The sequence below is a fragment of the Embiotoca jacksoni genome, unplaced genomic scaffold, assembly GCF_022577435.1.
Source record: "Embiotoca jacksoni isolate LCO1_2020_lvr unplaced genomic scaffold, fEmbJac1.0.p SCAF_24, whole genome shotgun sequence".
NCBI lineage: Eukaryota > Metazoa > Chordata > Actinopteri > Embiotocidae > Embiotoca > Embiotoca jacksoni.
This window is the reverse complement of record NW_027185375.1, coordinates 6,868,480-6,888,640: the sequence shown is the minus strand read 5'-3', so window position 1 is coordinate 6,888,640 and position 20,161 is coordinate 6,868,480. Positions and strand designations below refer to the sequence as shown.

Below are 20,161 nucleotides of genomic sequence, written 5' to 3'. Positions count from 1 at the left end.
CTATTTCTTTTCTTTTTTCTTTTTCAGTTTTCATTATCTGACAAGAATTTATACCCAAAAATCTTCAAAAACACTACATTCGGGAGGCTTTTATTTGTTCTTTTTTTTTTTTGCCATAATCATTTTATTGAGTTATCTTTATTTGTCTTGCGATTTAAGAAAACGCTTCTCCAGTTTGAGAATTTGAAGCTTTTGTCAATTTTATATTATTGTGAATTTCATCTTGCACTGTTTAGTTACTGTTGGACAAAACAATGCATTTTATAATGTCAGTTATATTGAAATTGTGATGGACACGTGTCACAATTGTCAGTCATGTTACAACCTAAACCATTAATCAGTAAATAAATACAAAATTAAACTAAATAAAAACACACAACAGTAGGCTAATTCAGTAATTGGAATGAGTGTGTGGGTTTGTCAGGAATTACTTTTCACCTTTTAATAGAGGCGATAACTGAGTGGATAAGTGGAATAAACAAGTGGATAGTCCAATCACATTAATACAGAAAAGGTGGTTTCGTTTGGGATCAATTGGGGATGTGTCCTCTTGTCTTTTGCTTGCATTATTGACGTATAATTAGCCAGAGGCCAATGCACAGCCGACCAATCAGCTGACGGAGGAGAGGCTGTGCCGGGACCAGCTGGCAGACACACCGGGGACAGAGCTCCGGCTGCAGTGGTAGTGACAGCACTAACGAGCCACTGGACCAAGTCCTGACTTCACCAACTAGAACAAGGTACAATACTTGTGTTGCTTTGACTTATATCGACTTTTTAAAACTCACTCCAGTTAAAGATTTGATATATTTTGCTTATTTTTGATACTCCCGGCTCGGATGGCACGAACGTTTCTAAGCTGTCCCAGGACACTAAAACTGTAGTTCCGGTGAGGACTTTCACAATAAAAGCGCTGTCTCCCTAATATCTACAGTAAAAGCCTCGCAACGAATATGTCGTTTTATTATGAAGGTTGGATTTAGGTGCTTCCGGTGTTTTGTCAGCGTTTCGTGGTGAACTTGACGAGCTGCTGCCCGGGAGGTGACAGGAGGGTTTAACTCGATGTTGCGCGTGGTGTCGTTTTCTAAATGGACTCTCCACCAGGTCCGGTACGTTCGGTCGGTGTCGTTTTTACCTGTCGGATTCATTTAAGTGCAGTTTTGTTCAGAAAATTAATTAAAAAAAAAAAAAAATTTTAAAAGCCCGAGAACTTGAAGCAAATAGTTTTGGTCCCGATGGAGGGTGTGGAAGCGAAGTGTGACACGTTACGTCATGTATAGTTTCCCTCGGTGCTACAAAAAAGTGGCCATATCAACAAGTGGTAATGCCGAAACAATCAGGGGGGTAAATCTAATTAACACACCTGTTTTCACCCTTTTCTTAATCCCAGTACCATCAGAACGAAAATCCTGCGTGTTTAAAATTCTTCAACTAAAGCCTTTGACTAGAGAAATTGCGTTTCATTATAAGGATGTCGTTCCAAAAATAGCAATACAACTCGGTGCACATTTTATTAGATGGACTGCTTTCCTGTGTATTTCTAACATTTGAACAACGTCGCCACTTTAGGGTGCGAGTGTGCTGTAGATAGTATCCTGCTGAAAGCAAAAGCTGCTTGTCGAGGGTGTGTCTCCACGTCCTCCGCGAACTAGATTGTTCCCAATCTTGAGGCAGGTGAAATGAAACTATGAAATGACTCACTAGAGCAATACTTTGAATGGAAATTGAAAGTTGGCTCTCTTTTCTCTTATGAGACACAGATTTGCGTTTTAGTTTAGGTTGTAGACATTGGCTAGAAATCAAACAGCATTGTGACTCACTAAAAAAAAACAAAAAAAAACTTACTATCCTCACATCAAAATTCAATACCAATACTTATAATTGCAGCTGTACTCTGTATAAATGATTTAGCCTGATTGAAATACACTGTGTTTGATCAGGAGGTAATTAAAAACTTGCCCAACCAGTCTGCAGTTTGCCCACATGGTGAACTCGGTCTAAGTGCAGACGATTGGCTATTTGAATAGGTTTGCATCGTCATTAGCTCACTTAGTCTGCAACCAAAAATTGCCTCAATGATTTCAACAAAATGAGTTTGTCATAAAGCACATGTTGATTTGGTAAATTTTGTTTCTTTAATTTTCGTTTTTCTTTTCATTTGTTTCTCAGATGGCCGACGTGGAGTTGGTGAAGAAGATGCTGCGGGCCGTTCTCCAGGCCAACAAAAGTGGAGTGTCGCTGTCCCGTCTGCAGTCAGAGTATAAGGAGCTGACTGGGGAGCAGATACCACATAAGCAGATGGGACACAGCCACCTGGACGCACTGCTGACCAGCATGCCCACTGTGGTCCGCATGGAGCGCAACCGCACTGGAGAGGTGTGTGTGGCGGGCCGTATGATGGATTTGAATGACGGAAGTTTGCACAAAAACAACAACGTTCAAGCAGACAATACTTTTACATGCATTTAAATTTTATTGTGTCTAGTCTGGTGTTTCAGGAAAAAAAAAAAAAAAACACAAGGTGAAAGGACTCAGTCTAGATCAAATTCAGAGCACCCAGTACAACACTGCATCCTAAATGCAATATGCATATTTAGAAAAAGGTGCTCACCTGTCACAACCAAAACTACGAGAATAACTAATAGATTTAACTTTGAAAGCTGTTACCGTCACATGGACAATGTTAATTATATTACCACAGCTATAGTTTATGAGTTATGCGCGTGTCCAACATTATCCCGCCCCCGGTGTCTGCAGAACAGCAACATATAGAAATGGGTATGTTTGCTTTTTGTAGTCCAAACTATGTTGACACCAAAAATCCTCAAAGTTCTATCAGATAATATTTTACTGCTCACAGAGCTAATATATTTGTGTGTCTATCGCGTTCCCTCTTTCCAGACGGTCTATTTTGCCTCAGGGTCCAGCGATACAACCCATGTAGCCAAGGTGGTGGCTCGTCAGCGGAGCTCCAAGAAAACAAACCGACCCCACCTAGTCAACACCCACATGAGGGTCAAACCTGCCGCTCCACTTGTCCTCAACGGTAAGAGATTATATAGCTAAATTGGTGTTTCTAAATCTTAGACTTCTCTATAAATATATTTATATCCTTATATATATGTATGTGTGTGTGTGTGTCTGATAAATAGAAGTACTTGTTTGATATACATCTAAACAAAAGAGATTTGACCATTTCTTAAATCCAAGGGTCAACTTAGTTTTTCTGTACATCCCTGTACATCTAATTCATATTGCAAAATTGAATTATAATTTAAAAGCCCACGAATGGGCGATTTTTGAAAGTAGTTGTACTTTTGATTCTCAAAGGCCCACAACAGCCTGACTTTTTAGTCAATAAAGTGTATTTTTTTGTAATTAAGGTCAGATTTAAGTTGCAATCATGAAAACTCTGGCAGCTCAGTGGTCAGCACAGTAGCACTTCAAGATGATGGGTGTCTTGTGTGTGTTTGGACCATTGTGTGCATTGTAGCACTGAAATGGAACAATACAAGTTTATAAAGGACTCGAATGCCAAATGGGAATAAATGACTGCTTCGCTGCATAACAAAGCGAACGCAGCAGAAATGCAAACCGTTTCGGGATCAATATGAACACCGCATGACTCGCATTCAATGAATTATACGGTTTGGCTCTGTATTGATGTCAGAGTGACGCTAGATTTGGTAAATTGCCTTTAAGTGCCACACATTGTGATGATATCACTGTGATGAAAATCTTAAAAAACAACATTTCTATCTATTTACTGTGTTCAACCTCACCAAAAATGTGACCACAAACCAAATTGTTGTTATTTTTGATTAAATCAGTTAAAAGTTCTCTCATATTTTCCAGATTTTTTATTTCTTGGCTCAAAGGTCTAAGTACTGTTTTAAAGTGATTTCCACATTGTCATTTTAGTTGGAAAATAATGTATCATTTATTATTTTATTGGCAAAAAAAAAGGAAATGTGAAAATAAAACAACCGAAAAATCACTATTTGCAGAATGTAAACTCCAAAATGCACCGAAGATTTGAAGCGAAGTGCTTTTCTTAGAATCAACCAAAGACGTGGATTTGGCAGGTGGTCCACTGGCCGTATGTTTCTGCTGTGCAGCGTCCCGACTGTCTGCATGTTGATGCTGACAGAGCTGTTTTGCTTTTTGTCCCTTGTGTACTAATTCTTTACTCTTTTGCTGTTTTTTTTTAAAAAATTTTTATTACACCCTCACTTAACACATTTACACACAACAAAACACGCTCGTATACGTGTACACTTCATTCCTTGGATATTTCCAGACTCGTCTGTGCAGTGCAGCAGTGCCGCAGCACGAGAGAAACAGAACTGGGGTCCGGTACTGTGACAATGCAACATTAGCAAATGCTTTGTGTGGAGCAGCATGACGGGTTGTGGAAGAATGACTGGCCTCTTCTAATGGTCGCCTATAGGCACGAGCAATATCTCACATGTTCAAACAGATACATAAACAATGTTCAGGCTGCACAGGTGCAGCAGGTGTAAAAAGTACACACACACATGCACTCTTACTGTTTACCCACACACATTTCTGAACCTTAATTCATCCTTTTCATTTCATTTGTGCTACCCTCTCATAAAACTATACCTGCAAACACGTACACAGATGTCTTTTCCTCCTCTGTTAGCGGTGCATACGCTTCTGCTAGACTGTGATGCTGCAGAATATGGTGAGAGTCGGAGGAGGAAGTGGGAGGTGGTAGCGCAGGGAGGGGAGAGAGAGAGAGGGGCAGAGGAGAGAGGAGTGGCAGAGAGACAGTCGGAGCAGAAGACGGACAGAGGGATGGTGAAATGGTAAGGAGAGGGAGGGAGGGAGGGAGGCTGACAGGGAAGGAGGGAGTCAGAAAGAGAGAGAGAGGAAGAGTGGGGTTTTGAGATTTGAGGCACACACAGCCTGTGGTGGCTGAGACTCCGCTGCAAGCGAAGAGAAGCTGATTCACAAATCAACCTCCCATCTCTCTCTCTCCCCCACACTCGCTCATTCTCTCCTCACCGCCGGTTATTGATATTCAGGCTCAGACAGACCAGGGACTGTGTGTCCATGCTGGTGAGGTGATGCGGCGTCTGCTCTTAGTGTGTGTGTGTTTGTCATTGCCTATATTTGTGGTTTTAAGCTTGTGCCCTGAGTTTCTGTAATGTGTGTGGGTGGCTGCAAGATTTGTTGATTAATTGATTGGTTTATTAGTTGACTGGCTGTCAGCCGCTCATACGGCGTTCGCAATGAGAAAAGGTTAGAAGCGGGAAAAGCCTATCGATGACTTCTGAAGACGTCGTCTGATGAAGCTGCTTGTTGTGTTTTGTTGTGGAGATTGAGCGAGGAAGCGGGGGAAAGTTCTAGATCTCACTGAGGGGGAAAAAAAAAAAAAAAGAGACTGAGAAAAAAGGGTGAAGATAAAAAAAAAAAAGAGACTGTGGGAGGAGGAACTGAAAAGACCGAGTGTGGGAGTGGAAATGACTAAAGGTTATGCACAACAAGGTCTGCCGGTGATGTCATGTAGCAGAAATGTGATGTCATGTTGTGCGTGGATGATGTAACTTCAAGGGGATTGGCCTAGTTTGTGCTGTGTTGGGATGATTGGCCTGTTGACTTTTGGCCTTTCTCCTGAATATACACTAGAGTGACCATGATGGATTACAGTTGCTGGGTAATGATATTAGAGTAATCCCGTTACTTTTTGATACGTGTACTTTTTTTTTTCTATTATAGCTAGTTGTAATACAAGCAGCCTTAAACTGGAAATATATATAGAACAACAAATATATCTCCTCAACTGTGTGGTTAAAAAAAATAATGTCTGTCCCCTCAGCTTTTGACAGCAATCAGGCCCATTTTGAACATTTATTTTGTATTACATGTATAAATTATATTACTATTTTTTTATAAGATTTAAAATAAATAGTTCAACAACTGGGGAAATACACCATTTGTCTTTCATGTCTATGCATTAATTGTCAAACCAGAGCCAGATATCAATTAGCTTAGCACAAAGCTGCAGCTTTAAAGCTCAGAAGTATACATGTTGAATCTTGGTTGCTTTACACAGCAATGTAAAAATAGCAAGTTGTGGTTTTGCCACACTTTATGCAAATGCTAAGCTAACCAAATCCTCTAGAGATAGCTCTATCTCTATAACAGTATAAATGTGAGTGGTGTCTATCACCCCATTTAAATCGCAACATCCAAGGTGTATTTCTTTTACCTTCTTTTTACTGAATCCAGATGGGAAATTAAACTTGTCAAATCTAATATGTAGGCACAGGACAAGTTTCTCAACTCTGTCGTTTTTCTGTGTTGTTCTGCTGCTCGATGGCTCGCTGAGTCGAGCTGTGACATCTGCAGACGTCGAACAATCTGTGACATTGTGCCCTCCAGACAGACACATTGTCCTGTCTCAGCATCAAGTTCAGCTGAGTCAAGTTGTGTGTGTGTGTGTGTGTGTGTGTGTATACTTTAAGTTCATAGTTTCTTTTTCTCATTTCCTCTCTTTCCACAGCCAAACCACAAACCTCTCTGAGGCAGCCGAACCACCGCGGGCGAGGCGGAGGTAGAGGAGGAGGGGCTGGCCGTGGGCCTGGACATGGAGACTTCAGACAGGCCAGGGACATAAAGGATGGCCAGTCAGAGGGGAAGACCGGGGGGCATCCGAGCAAGATGTCCAATGTGAACACGCCCAACAGGAAAGGGAACCCTGCTGCAGACAAGTGAGTGAAGGAAGTAGATGAGAATAAGTAAATAGATACAGAAGGACGGTTTAATAGAGTGATGCATCGATGTGACCTTTCTTTTAAAATTAGGTTATGAATTTCAACAGGTTTTTACCATAAACAGACCGACTTCAGGGCACATCCCAAGACTTAAACTCTGCCTCTACATGTTGGTGGGATTTTGTAGCCCAATTATATGTGGAAATCAATTCACCAGCCAGAATTCAGAAATCCAAGCAGAGGAATGTACACCTGACCACTGGGCTCAGAAGAGACAGATTAACTGTGTTAGTGCAACATGCGTTCTGAATTACTCAAGATAAAGGGACAACTTTGGAGTGGTTAAATAATCTTTTTCTTTCTTTCTTTTTCTTTCTTTCTTTCTTTCTTTTTTCTCTTTCTTTCTTTTTTCTCTTTCTTTCTTTTTTCTCTTTCTTTCTTTCCCACCCCACCCCCACCTGTGTGGTCTGAGCTGAATCAGAATAGGCTGTGGTGAATGGGAGCCTGGTTGAACTCTGATTGGTTTCTGAGTTCAGACTGCCTCCCTGTTGCTGCTTATTCAGCACTGGACTGATGATGTGCTCTCCAGATTGTTCTGGTTCTTTCTCTGTCTGTATCTGTCCTCCCCTCACTTTCTGTCTTCCTCTTTTTACCTCTTTCTTTTTGCTTGTTATTGATGCAAATAAATTTGAAAAACTCGGTTATCATTCCAGTAGTCTTCAATAATACTACCGTCATTCACTATGACCCTAACTAAGTTAAATATCTGAATCATTGTTATTAGAGAAGCAAACTTTGCTCGATATAATCTGTTTGCGTTGCCGAAACAATGAATCAAGATTAATTCACTCCCACTTCCATCCATCCATCCACTGCTGTGTTCATCCGTCCACTGTGAAAACAACTGACATCAGTCCTCTGTCTGTGTCACTACGGGTGTCCAGTGTGCCGCTGGCCCTCCGCAGCACAATGGGGCAACAGGGTGGGAAGCCTGGTGTGTTGGCAGGGGACACGAGCCCAGAGAGGGGGGACGTGAGCCCTCTTTAATCCCTCTTCTTTTCTCTGGTAGATTAACGTTTCTAAACCGACACAGAGTGAATCAGCACATCTCTCTGTATCCCTCTAGATCTTCCATAGGGCATCATCGTGTGTGTGTGTGTGTGTGGTAAATTCAGCAAACAAAATGAGACATCCCAGTTTAATATCATCTTTGATATAATCTACGTAAAACCTAGTTAGTAAATAGTAAAGTACATACAGTACAGTGCAATGCAGTCCTCAGTATCTCAAGATGAATGGGTCGTTATCACAGACGAATCCAAGCCTTAAAACTTAAAGTTATGATAGTCAAGATGTCCTTTTTATTGTCTTTGGCGGCACCCATGGCGATAAGCAGTAATTGCAGCTGTGTTTTTAGACTTTTAGATCCAAACCGTGTCGCCTGGGTGACAGCAGTCAGTTGGCAGTTGAAAAGCGAGTTGAAAGGCAGGCTCGTTGTGTTAACTCTTCCTTAGCTCTGGCGCAGCAATCACTGCTGGGTGATGGACAACGCGTCACTAAATGTGTACCACGTGACATTTCTCCCCAGAATGTCAGTCAATCCCCATTGTGTTACCTCATTCAGCAATAGATTGTGTATTGAAACCTTGAAATGATTACTTCAAGCCCAAATTGAATGATTTCAGCTTTACTCAAAGATGAAAGTGTGACACAGGAGTTGAAGATTCTGAACAACAAAGAGAAAATTAGCTTCCCAGTCTGTTTTCACCAGTTTCTTTCTCTTTTGGTTGTACATCCCATAGAGAATCATTCTCTTCCCTGTTCTGTTCTCTCGTGTCCAGGCCAGACAAGAGGATGACCCTCCCGTCACGGTTTCAGAAGGAGGTGCACGCTCACCTTTCCAGAAACCCCCAACAGACCGGTCGTAAGTAGGACAGGTTGCTTTTTATTACGCTAAATATAAATTTTGTGGAAGCGTCTTGTCCTCTAAATCAGCAGAAAGGTTTGCAAGAGCCAAATTACTACCAGCTTCTGTAAAGACAATTCAATTTAAGACTCAATTTATTAAGGGGCAGTTTTCCAGTGTCATGCTGTGTTTTCTAAAGTATCAAATCGTGTCATCATCATGGTTTTCTTATGTTCAAAAGAAATAGTAACCCATCTCAGTTGGTTCTGTCTCTGAAGTACCTGCAGACATGAGGTGTATGTGTTATCCGCTCCAGCTGTTTGTATCATCCTCCCCCCCCTTTTTACTCCGTGTCTTCAAAGCCTTTACTTACACTTACCATGGATAGGTTTGGCATCTTGCTGCTTGTTTTGGAAGAAGGCCAGTACAGCCTGGAGAAAAGCACTGGCCCGTAATAAACTGTATTGCATGTTAAGGGCCTCAGCTGTTTCTGCCATGTTTGTTTCAGACTCCTACAGACAGAAGACTGTTTAAGCATTGACACCAACTGTGCCTCCTAATCTAAAGAGACAGCCCTGACTAAGAAGCAATCATATTAATGTGAGATCCTGGAAAAACAAGGCTCACTTTGATGATTTGAAATTATTTGATTACTGTTATTCTATGAATTAATTTGTGTAGCTAAATTAAGCTTTGACAATAACCATTTTAGATATCTATATTTAGATGAATGCTGAAAGTAATTACATTCCAAAACGTCCTGTTTGATGGTTTGACCACTTTAACAGTTAAAGTTTTGTTAAAGAAAAATGCCTGAAGGTCAGATATTCTGTTTACTTCTGTTTTTTTTTTTTCCTTGTCTTCTCATCTAGTTTATTTGAACCTTACGACATGTTGCAGTTCATCAAAAGACAAATCCAACAGCAAAATGAAACAGAACTTTGGTTGTAAAAATACAGTGAAAACTTGTATTTTGTATTTGCTCTGGGTGTTCTATGTTAAATTTATTTGGAAGATCTGAGACAGTTCGGTATCTGATACACACAAGAATAGAATAAATCAGTAGGAGGTTGAATACTTTCTCACGGCACTGTTTTTTTTTTTACCATTGTTCTTCCATCTCTTTCTGTCTTTCCTTCTTTTGATTCAAATCAACCACTTTTCTGTCTTTGGGGAAAGTCATGCAATCTAACAATTCCAGGGCGAGAAGATTAATGCTGCAGAAGGAGTTCTGGCCGCCGTGTGTGTGTAATCTCTTATTTTCTCCAATCTTCCAGCACCCTTGAATCTGAATGAGAGCTTTAGTTCGGGGAAAGGAAAGCCGTACAACACTCAGCAGGTCCAGGGTCACATCAGGGAGATCTTGGAGAAGTACAGTAATGGCTTCTGGGTGTCAAAACTGCCTCAGATCTACAAAGAGCTGTACAGCCAGGACCTGCCCACTGAGGCCTTCAAAGACCTGGAGACTTGGACACACATATGCACGGTATGTACGCCGAGTATTTATTTGTCATACTTTGATATTTAAAAAAGGGTTTCTGTTTAAAGAATAATCCAAAACCGGCAAATTATTCCAGTTTATTGCATTAAATAACTGAGCTTCAGAGAGGTTGCAAGGAGATTTTTTTTTCATCTTTGCACATGGCCAGGCCAGCTGTTTGCTGCTGCTTAAAGTTTTTGTGGTGAGTTTAGCTAACCATAATTAAGTAAATTAGTGTGTTTCTCAAAATGTGAAACTATTCCTTTCGCAACAATTTAATATAAATTCTGACACTAACAACATGGATTTCTCATTGTGTTCACTCGTTATTGCCGACAAAATGTTTTTAAAATAAGTCTTTCCAATGTTTATTTTCTAGGTAGAGAAAACCTGCGGCAGCAGCCCATCAGAGCTGATTCTCTACCCCATCAAAGACCAGACCACCACACCCTCCCCTTCACCCATCCTCAACCCAAACTCCACCGCTGCCCCCGTCCCCACTTCAAACACCCCAGCAGACAAACCTTTACAATCCCCTGCACAACAGAAACCCCCCAGCGCTCACCTGACTCGCTCTGGCTCTCAATCTCCTCAGTCTCCTCTGTCGTCCTCCTCGTCACCCAGCCCCCCTTCCTCCCCTGCAACCCTCAGCCCCGACCTGAAGCAAAAACTGGAGGAGCTGCTGTTGAAGTACTCCAATGGCCTGTGGGCCCATGCACTGCCCAAGCTCTTCCAGGACACCTACAAAGTCAGTAACACTTTGACACACCATCATACACATGTCAGATGTCCTTGATGATATTATTTTGATTCTATTCATTTACAAGACCAAACTGCCCGGACATGTCCTGGAGAACCTTCACCTCCTCTCCGACATCTGCACCATCGACTACCCGATGCCGGACAACCCGAAGAGGGCCATCCTGTACAGGAGGAGCAGCACGGGAGGTGGTGGAGGAGAGGACGAGAACTACAGTAGGAGGAACTCCTCGGCCAGTGAGGAGGAGCAGCTGAGGGTGAGGAAAGAGCTGGGGAGGAGGCTCAGCAGCCAGGCAGTGCCTTCTCTGCAGATCCCCAAAGAGGAGTACCCCTCTGTGCTGGTGGTGGAGGCCACCAATACGAACGGAGTGATACTCAGGTAGGAGAGATCTGTGTGTGTGTGAATGTGCTGCAAAGACCTGACAGATATCATAACTCTCTGACTGCCCGCCTCTCCTCCTCTCTCAGGTACATCGGTGAGGGTTACTCCCAGGCCCAGGAGTCCATGGAGGATGAAATGAGGGAGTTTTACGGTTTGGACCAAAGCAGCCCAACTCCTCTGTCATCTCCATCCTCAGGCCAGCTTGTTGCAGTCAGGGCTGAGGAGGAGGAGGAGATTCTGAGGGCACAAGTCTGTGAGGTCATGACTGACAAGGTCAAGGTGAGAGGTCAGAAACAGGAAATGACCAAAGACGAGCGATGAAAGGACATTTGAGTTATCCCTGCGGTCTTTGTTTTCGGCTCTGTAGGTGTACTATGTGGATCATGGCTTCTCAGAGGTGATCAGCAAGACCAAAGTGTTCGAGCTGCACGAGAAGTTTTTCAAACTTCCTTTCCAGGCGACCAAATGTAAACTCGCAGGTGAGTCTGAATTGAATCATTGGGCATCAAGATAATAAAATAAAAGACATATTTTTGTGATAGTTTATGCATATCTCTGTGTCCAGGCCTGGAGCCATTCTGTCAGGAGGCCGCAGTGCTGAAGAAGTTTGAGACGATGGCGAGTGGAAGGATCCTATTGGCTGAAATCCTGGAGAGGAAGCAGACCCCTCTTGTCGTCCTGTACGACACGTCACAGGATGATGATGTCAACATCAATGCTGCCTGCATGAAAGCCCTGCAGGACAAGACGCTGGCAAGTCCGCTACAGGTACAGAAAAGTTTATGTACATGCTGATGGACGAGTACTGCAAACAGCAGTGTATATATATTGTATAGATATATACTGTGCATTTTATATTTAATATTTTTACTGCTATTTTATTGCTTTTCTATTATTATCTTATTGCTTCTGTATGCTGCTGTAGTGAAAAAATTTCCCCTCGGGGATTAATAAAGTAACTACCTAACCTAGCTCAGTAAACTTTTACGTGTGCGTCTCCTCAGGTGAACAGTGCTTATATGAACGTGACTGTCAGCAGCGTCTGCTCAGATGGGACGATCTACTGTCAGCTTCCCTCCAGAGGTCTCGCCAAGATGATTGAAATACTGGAGAATATAGAAGCGTACTTCCACTTACAGGTAAACACCATGCTTCATAGGTCTTTTTTGACCTGTAAACGCTTTTATTTTTGTTCAAACTCTTCCTACAAAAAAGATCAACGACAACCTTGTTCCAAATATCATATTACATTCATTATGGAGCAATTAATGCAATTATGAAATATATTGGACCTTCGCCATGATGATTGATATCTTGTCATTTTTAATTCATATACTAATACACAAGATACAATGGAGGAACTCGTATGTAGAAAAACATGTAAGGTTTCAGGATGGTGCTTCTAAAGTTCAGATCAATACAGGTCTATAATAGCTGTCTACCATTGCTCCACACAGTGGACTGTGATAGGTATACCACCTTGTGCACTGATGCCTTTGAGTCACAGTCTATGTCAGCTATTTGAATTGGTCTTTATTGAAATGTTCCAAAACTGCACGTTTTATTAACATGAATAATCTGTCACGTTCAATTTGGTGGTTTTATTCTCAAGCATTAAGAAAGGAAGAGGGCATTCTGGTCAATGCGAGGGAAGGAGCCCAAGGAAAATATATGCACTGGGGCCGATCAGAATTATTTTACTCTGCAGCACATATGTCTACGAAGTGAGCGAGTAAGATCAACACACCACCATAAAACTGTTTGCTCCATAACTTTAGTGAGTGGATACGGCGGAAAAATGTTGAGGATATTCTGTCACAATTTTGTTTTCAAGAATGGATGTTTATATAAAAAAAAATGTGTGCACAGTGCGTACAGGTGTTTAGGACTTTGTTTGACCGTAGTCTTGTTTATGTTACTGATTTCATTGTTGACCTGCAGGTCTCTTCCCAATTCATAAAACAGTATTTGATTAGACAATCTCACCATAAGGTCTGTTTTGCTGCCGTTTTAGACCTTGTGATGATACCACAGAAAAGTTTGTCTAGGTGCAATGGTATTGGAAATTTCAGTTTTTCTGGGCACTTCAAAGACTTTACATCTCTGCTGCAGTACACACCTTCAGAGAACTTCATACTTATTTCAGTCTTTCATTTGCTCATTTTTCTAGTTTTGTGGAGCTTAATATTTCACTTTTTTCTCAGGCATTTGTCTAAGCATAGGTCTGTTTATATACATTCAGTGAAATGAAATTATTATTCCTGACTGGTTCACACAAATGTGTTGCAGATTCCAAGCCAGAAAAGATAAGAGAAGAAATACAAACCTTCCCTGCGTGTTTGAATGTTCATTTGAGTCATTTCACTAAATGTGTTCACCCCAGAATGTTTAGTTGAACCCAATATTAACAAGGAGTGAGTGGAGCAAGTAAACACGCACACACAATCGTCTCTAAAGCCTATTCATGAATATGGTGCTGTGTTGTTTCTCTCCAGCGTTGTTGTGAACAGATTGAGATTAGGTTGATAATCTGGAGTTAAGACATTGCCAAACTTAATCTGTCAGCAGCACAGTGGATCTGATGCTTTTCTAGGTGCGCCTCTGCTGTCCTTTATAGCTTGCAGTTGTAGCTCATTAGCACTTTACGTCAGTGTTAACACAGTGTGGAGTCTGCCAATGGTTTGTACTAAGGCTAGTGACTTCTTGCAAGATTTTTTAAAATTAAAAATGCAGCAAACAATTTAAGCACATAGGAAAACATTTTCATGCCTGAAGTAGTTTCACACAGACAAAAATCTCAGAATAACTTTTGTAGTTTAATATTCAGTTCGGCAATCAAAAGCGGAGATCAGCAAGATTTATGTTTTTTTTCTTAACTGCCTCTGCTAGTGTTGTAAACTTTGGTGTTATGAGTCAACTGTACTCCCTTAAACAACAATAACCACAAATCTAAAGCCCTAATCCATGCACCTTGTACACCTGCAGCGGTTTGGGTCGAACAGTGCGCTTTGACAGCATCATTTCTATTGCAGCCATAAATCAACAGCTACACATGCACCCTCAAAGGAAGTACAGTCAAATTTAACAATGATGACAACTTTGTTTTGTTTTAATTACACAGGTTAATGAAAACTATTCTGTTCCAGGTAACTTCAGAGTTCCTGGTATCCAGACCGTTTTGTGGGAAAGGATGTCTGGCTCGCTACAAAGGGAAATGGTCCCGTGTCGAGGTAAAATGAAACTGTTCCCTGCAGTAAAGACTGTGAATTATTAAACAAATTCAGAAATGATTGACAAAAGGAATAAAGTCACGATTGAACCCAAGTATTAGGTGTGGCTTCCTCCGTGAGTTTAGATCAAAAAGAGAGACCTGACAAACGTATCACCACCCAAAACACTGTAGAATTATCAGATACCCACTAATATCTCTCTAGCCATCATCGGGCCTCCACAACTATCATATCCTCTCACTGCCTGGCAGTTTAATCATTTGACTGTTGATCAACAACACTACAAAGTCATTCATGATTCAGATTTTATGGAAATGGCTCCTTTTTAAATGCGAGATCTACAGATTACAGTAGTCTTGTTTCACAGTTATAGCAGAAATAAAACAACAGCAAATATTCTCTATATAATAATAACATCCACACTAATAACATCCATATACCACTTGAAATATTTTATTTATTTTGTTGACTGCTGTGTTTATGTAGGCTTTGTTGTTGTTGGTTGTTTTTTGTTTTTTTTAGCTCCCTTGTCTATGTTTCTGTCTTTAGATCACCAACCTGCATGGCAGCAGAGTGTTGGACATCCTGTTCATTGATGTGGGTGTCCAGGCTTCAGTAGAGGTGATTGAGCTGAGAGAGATCCCCCCGCCGTTCCTCCGTGACCTGATGGCCATCCCACCACAGGTCAGCGTCTATGTCTTTGATGGACAGACAATACAAAAACAGTTGAGGGAAACAAGGGAAAAGGGCCACACATGGTGACCACATAGTCTCATTCATACTGTATCTGTAAAGATGTGGATGCACAGTGCACACCATGTCTGAAAATGACATCATGTACCAACCCGTGTTTAGGCTGTGAAGTGCTGTCTCGCTGACCTGGCCGTCAGTGTTGGATCATGGACTCCAGATGCTGTCCAGTGGCTTCGAGAGAAAGTGCTCAACACCACTGACTGCAGCATGAAGGTAAATGTCCTCCTGCCCTATTTAAACATGTCATCTTCAGGTGTTTTGACCTCAGTCATGTCAACTGTCAACAAACAGATGGAGCTAATCATGATGATTTGTTGTAGAAATACTGACATTATACCCTGGTTGGTCCAGGGTTGCAAAGACCTCCTTGAAAACACCCTCTGTTTTTCTTTTTCATTTACCTCCACACACACACACTTCGGCATCCTGACCCCCAAAGGTTGCCAAGGTAGATGAAACCAAGCGCTGTATCTACGTCCACTTGTTCACCGATAAGAACTTCCACGACCCAGGCTGCAGCCTCAACCATCAGATGGCCCAGTCTGACCTGTTTAAACAACAACCAGATGTCTTTCTGACAAGCCACAGGTTTCTGCTGCTTATTCACCTGTTCTCTCTCTGGCTAATATCATAATGTCGTATTTTCTGTTTGTAGTAATCAATTAAAACTGTTCAGTTAAAAATTAAAATGTCTAATTGATTTTAACTTTGCAGCCCCACCAAGATCTCCACAGCCACTTTATCCCCCAAGACCTCCAGTCCCAGTGACTCCTTCAACGGCATTCCAACATTCACTTCTGTCCCAGCCAAGCCTCATCTCAGGAGGGCTCTGTCAGGACCAAAAGGTGGAGGAGAAGGAGCCGGAAGTACAGGGGGCGGAAGAGGAGCAGCCGGAAGTACAGGGGGAGGAGAAGGAGCCGGAAGTACAGGGGGAGGAGGAGAAGGAGCCGGAAGTACAGAGGGAGGAGGAAAAGGAGCCGGAAGTACAGGGGGAGAAGGAGCCGGAAGTACAGGGGGAGGAGGAGAAGGAGCCGGAAGTACAGGTGGAGGAGGAGGAAACTCGCCCACCACCAGCCCACCAAAAACACCACCATCCCCTCTCCAGCTGGCACCATTACTCGAGCTGCCCCCAGCAGGTGCTTTTTTTTTTTTTTTCTTTTTTTTTTTTTTAAATCAATCCCATATATACTGAATATGAATGCTGTACTGCCGGAGTCTCATCTCATTTAAGGGGTTTAAACTTGTACTCGTAGGAAACAACATGGATGTATATGTATCAGTGGCATGCCATCCAGGCCACTTTGTGCTGCAGCCCTGGAGAGACATGTATAAACTGGTGGTGCTGATGGGAGAGATGATACTCTACTACAATAAAACTGAGGAGAAACCACTCAGCATAGAGAAGAATCACATATACGCCGCCAAAGTGGAGAACAAGTGAGTTAGCAATCATTTTATTTCATTAACTAAAATTTGTATCAAAATATGTTGTTAAAACCTTGATCCCTAGTTAATACATAACTATAATTTGCGACCCTGATTTCAGTTGGTGATAATCTTTCTTCTGAGTTGCGTCATGGGTAAAAAGCTGAATGGGAGCCGTTGTGCTCTGCCTAATTACGTCTTCTTTTCCTCCATCTACTGATCAGCTGGCATCGCGTGTTAGTGAAGGGAGTTCTGACCAATGGGTTGGTGTCCGTGTACGAGTTGGACTACGGGAAACACGAGCTGGTCAGCTGCACGCAGCTCAAGCCTCTGATCAAAGAGTTCAGACAGCTGCCGTTCCAGGGGATCACCGCTCAGCTGGCTGGTCAGTCGACTGGAGGTTCATATAGAGCCTCTACTAATACTACTGCCACAACCACACGCTATTCAGTTCACCTGCTATTCAGTTTTAAGATGAACTTAATCCAATCTAAACCTGCAGTAGTGACACATTTGTTTTTATAAGTTGCTCCTGTGTCCAATGCCTACCCGATATTTCAATTATGTTTAGACTATCTGTTTTTGTATCATTTAATGTCAAAGTGATCTTCACTGGTTCTTCTGCCCCCACCCACAGGAGTGAAGCCGAGGCAGTGGTCGGAGGAGGCCTCCATCGTTTTCAGGAACCACGTGGAGAAGAAGCCCCTGGTGGCCCAGCTGGAGGCCGTACAGGAAGCCAGTCTGCCGTGGGACAGGAAGCTGACGGTCTTTCTGGTCGACACCTCGCTGGAAGAAAGGGACATCTGGGTGCATGACATCATGGCTGAGTTTGCTGATGAGCTGACCAACGAGCTGTCGACGATAGAAGGTCGCTGAGAGGTCTCGCTAGCCAAGCAGTTGTCCCGTCGCTCGATGAAGACACAGTGAGTTGTGGATAGGCCAAATAGAAGAAGCGTATCCATCTTTATCTATCTACCATTTAGAGGGACTGGAAGAAGAAAGGAGTGGAAGAAGTTGGAGAAGTCACGGGAGGAAGGGAAATTGAGAGGTTTGATAGCACGTAGGGACTGGCATTGACTTAAAGAGGTGAAGGTAGTAAGCACTGTTGTGGTATGGGCTGTACATTGAAGGATGCTGTGATGTGATTTGAGTTCCTGCAGTGTGACTGTTGGACAATAAGCCCATTCATGATGTGGTCAAGTCCATACCTGCTACAGACACACGTACGGTACAATTTTTTTTTTTTTTTTAAATCGATGCATAATAGTCACACAAAGCTGTGGAAATGATACAACATGCATTCTTACACCATTCAGTGTGGGCTTTAATCCAAAGCAGCATCTTAAAGTACCTTGTGTGTCATCCTGGGAAAGCCCTAATCCCCTCAACCCTGCTAATGTGAGCACCACGCAAAGTGTGTACAACTGAACTCGGGATAGTTTTCATATGCAAGTACGACTTAGGCATTTGTTTACAAAGTCTGCTTTTCGGATGGTATTTCTCATTGTCGCCAAGTTTACAGAAGTTCGAGAAAATATTCCCCTAAAGGAGAAATGGTCTGCGAGTTAAATGGGAAGGAAGTGCTGTCGAGGGACCGGGAGGTAGTTTCGGCAAAGTTTTAGGACGATTTATTACGATAGATTTATTCAAACTCAAACGACAGAATTCAAAATGTACCCACCTGGTGTTCGAGTGTTTTCAATTTTGTAACAGGGTTTTGGTGAGGGGTTATGAACTTTGACTACCGTGTCAGTCAGATGTTTTTTTTTTGTTTGTTTATCCCGTCAGTTGTTTTTACTGGTACATCCTGCATTTACATTTTACATTTAACCAAAACATCGAATTGAAGGTTGGCCAACTGCATCAAAGTTACATCGTGACAAGTTGTGATTAAAAGAATTCTTTTTTTTTTTTTTTTAAAGAACACAAATCTTACATATCACAGTTCCTCCAGGATTTCAGAGGTTTTTTTGGTTGATTTTTGCAATCAAAAATGCTCAAATTTCCACCATCTTTTTTTTAGGAAGTGATATGTAATCACTTCCTATGATTCTGCACATCACAGATATAACTGTAAATATGTTAGGCCTCATCTTTTTTCATTCTGTAAAGTTAAAGAACCATTAGCTCAACGTTATAAAATAATTCATGAGTCTTTAAAAGTGACAACAACAACAAAAAAAGAATACAAAGCCTACAGATTCTGTCAAAATAAGTGCTTTAAATGCTTTTTAAATCATATTTCAACACATGCTGTATGCACAAAAATTAAGTGAAATCTTTTACACGGCTGTATGAAACATCATGTCATTTAACACGTGCTGTATGATGAGAGTGACGCAGGGAAGTGTGACAGTTGGAAGTGTAATTCTCATGAGAAAACCACATTTCCCAGAAACCCCGTCACTTCCTGCCTTTTCCTGTCAACCAGCATGTGGTTTGTTTTGATGATGAGAGGAGAAGTTGAAGAGCCTTCTTTGCTGTGAAAGTTATGTATGTTGATAAAATACCTTTGGTTTGTAAATGTTTACTTTGTGCTGTAATACCTTCTGCAGAACATCCTATGGAGAATATTTATTGCGCAAACAATTACTGCAAAGTTTCAAGATCCCCCCCCATTTATGGCGGAGATTTGTTGCATTTGCATTAATTACTGCGATCACAAGATTTCCTGGAGGGACTGATATGACTGAAAATGCATGTTTTAAAGCCCAGATCCTGACTCCTGTGATGTTGGTGCCTCATCCATCCCCTCCCCACATGTGAAACACTGATTCCAGTGTGGCTTTTTACTTTTTAGGTGATTTCTTGCCTGACAACGAGACGACTCTGATTTGGGCGGATTACTTGTGCTGCATGTTGCAGATCTTCCTGAACTGTGTGAACATTTAGTTTGATGTCATGATAATAAGATAACAGATGAAGTTACCAGTAGTATTAAGCCTGTTGGTTTTTAAGTAGGAGATAAGTTCTGCTTACGGTTGATTTCAGTGCCGCCATCAGATGTTGGCCTGATATGGGATTTGGATTCTGAAATGTGATTCTTTTTTTTTTTTTTCTGACACATCGACACTGTTGTTCTGGATGTCCAACTTTAAACCCAGTGGACCCGACAAAGCTCATTGTTGTTAACAACAGATGACATTATTTTATTTATATTTAACTTATATTGTCCTCACGACGATACACACAATATAATTTTCATTTTGTTAACAACGACTTGTGGGTAATAGATGTTTTTGGAATAAAGTCTTGTTTGAGAGGTAAACGTGATCAGTCCATTTAATTACTTCTTTCTCTGCATCTTGTCCTCACGTTGTCTCGGTGACGGGCACAACTGGTTTTAATTTCTTTATTAAAATAGCAAAACATTTCAGTCTTATGTACACGTTACACAGTTAGTCACACATCATTATGTGGTCTACATTACAAACACAAGTTAAAATGTGAATATGTGGTCAGAGCTGTGGAAGGATCCAGAAT

The 20,161-nt window shown here is 41.7% G+C and overlaps 1 protein-coding gene across 1 annotated transcript; it reads left to right on the top strand.

Moving 5' to 3' along the window:
* Nucleotides 1-671: 671 nt before the first annotated feature.
* On the top strand, nucleotides 672-19,940 carry tdrd7b (tudor domain containing 7 b). The gene is made up of 20 exons (XM_069159224.1): nucleotides 672-740; nucleotides 2,170-2,376; nucleotides 2,902-3,046; nucleotides 6,533-6,740; nucleotides 8,585-8,667; nucleotides 9,927-10,135; nucleotides 10,509-10,877; nucleotides 10,957-11,267; nucleotides 11,357-11,549; nucleotides 11,638-11,749; nucleotides 11,836-12,038; nucleotides 12,275-12,409; nucleotides 14,417-14,500; nucleotides 15,050-15,184; nucleotides 15,356-15,466; nucleotides 15,693-15,841; nucleotides 15,968-16,389; nucleotides 16,507-16,690; nucleotides 16,903-17,063; nucleotides 17,316-19,940. The coding sequence occupies exons 2-20, from the start codon at nucleotides 2,170-2,172 to the stop codon at nucleotides 17,552-17,554; spliced, it is 3,660 nt and encodes a 1,219-aa protein (XP_069015325.1). The 5' UTR covers nucleotides 672-740; the 3' UTR covers nucleotides 17,555-19,940.
* Nucleotides 19,941-20,161: the final 221 nt, after the last annotated feature.

Coding starts and splice junctions, on each gene's coding strand:
- tdrd7b (XM_069159224.1), top strand. CDS start 2,170: ATGGCCGACGTGGAGTTGGTGAAGAAGATGCTGCGGGCCGTTCTCCAG. Junction 11,750..11,835: donor GACCAAATGTAAACTCGCAG/GTGAGTCTGAAT, acceptor CTCTGTGTCCAG/GCCTGGAGCCATTCTGTCAG. Junction 16,691..16,902: donor GCCGCCAAAGTGGAGAACAA/GTGAGTTAGCAA, acceptor TCTACTGATCAG/CTGGCATCGCGTGTTAGTGA.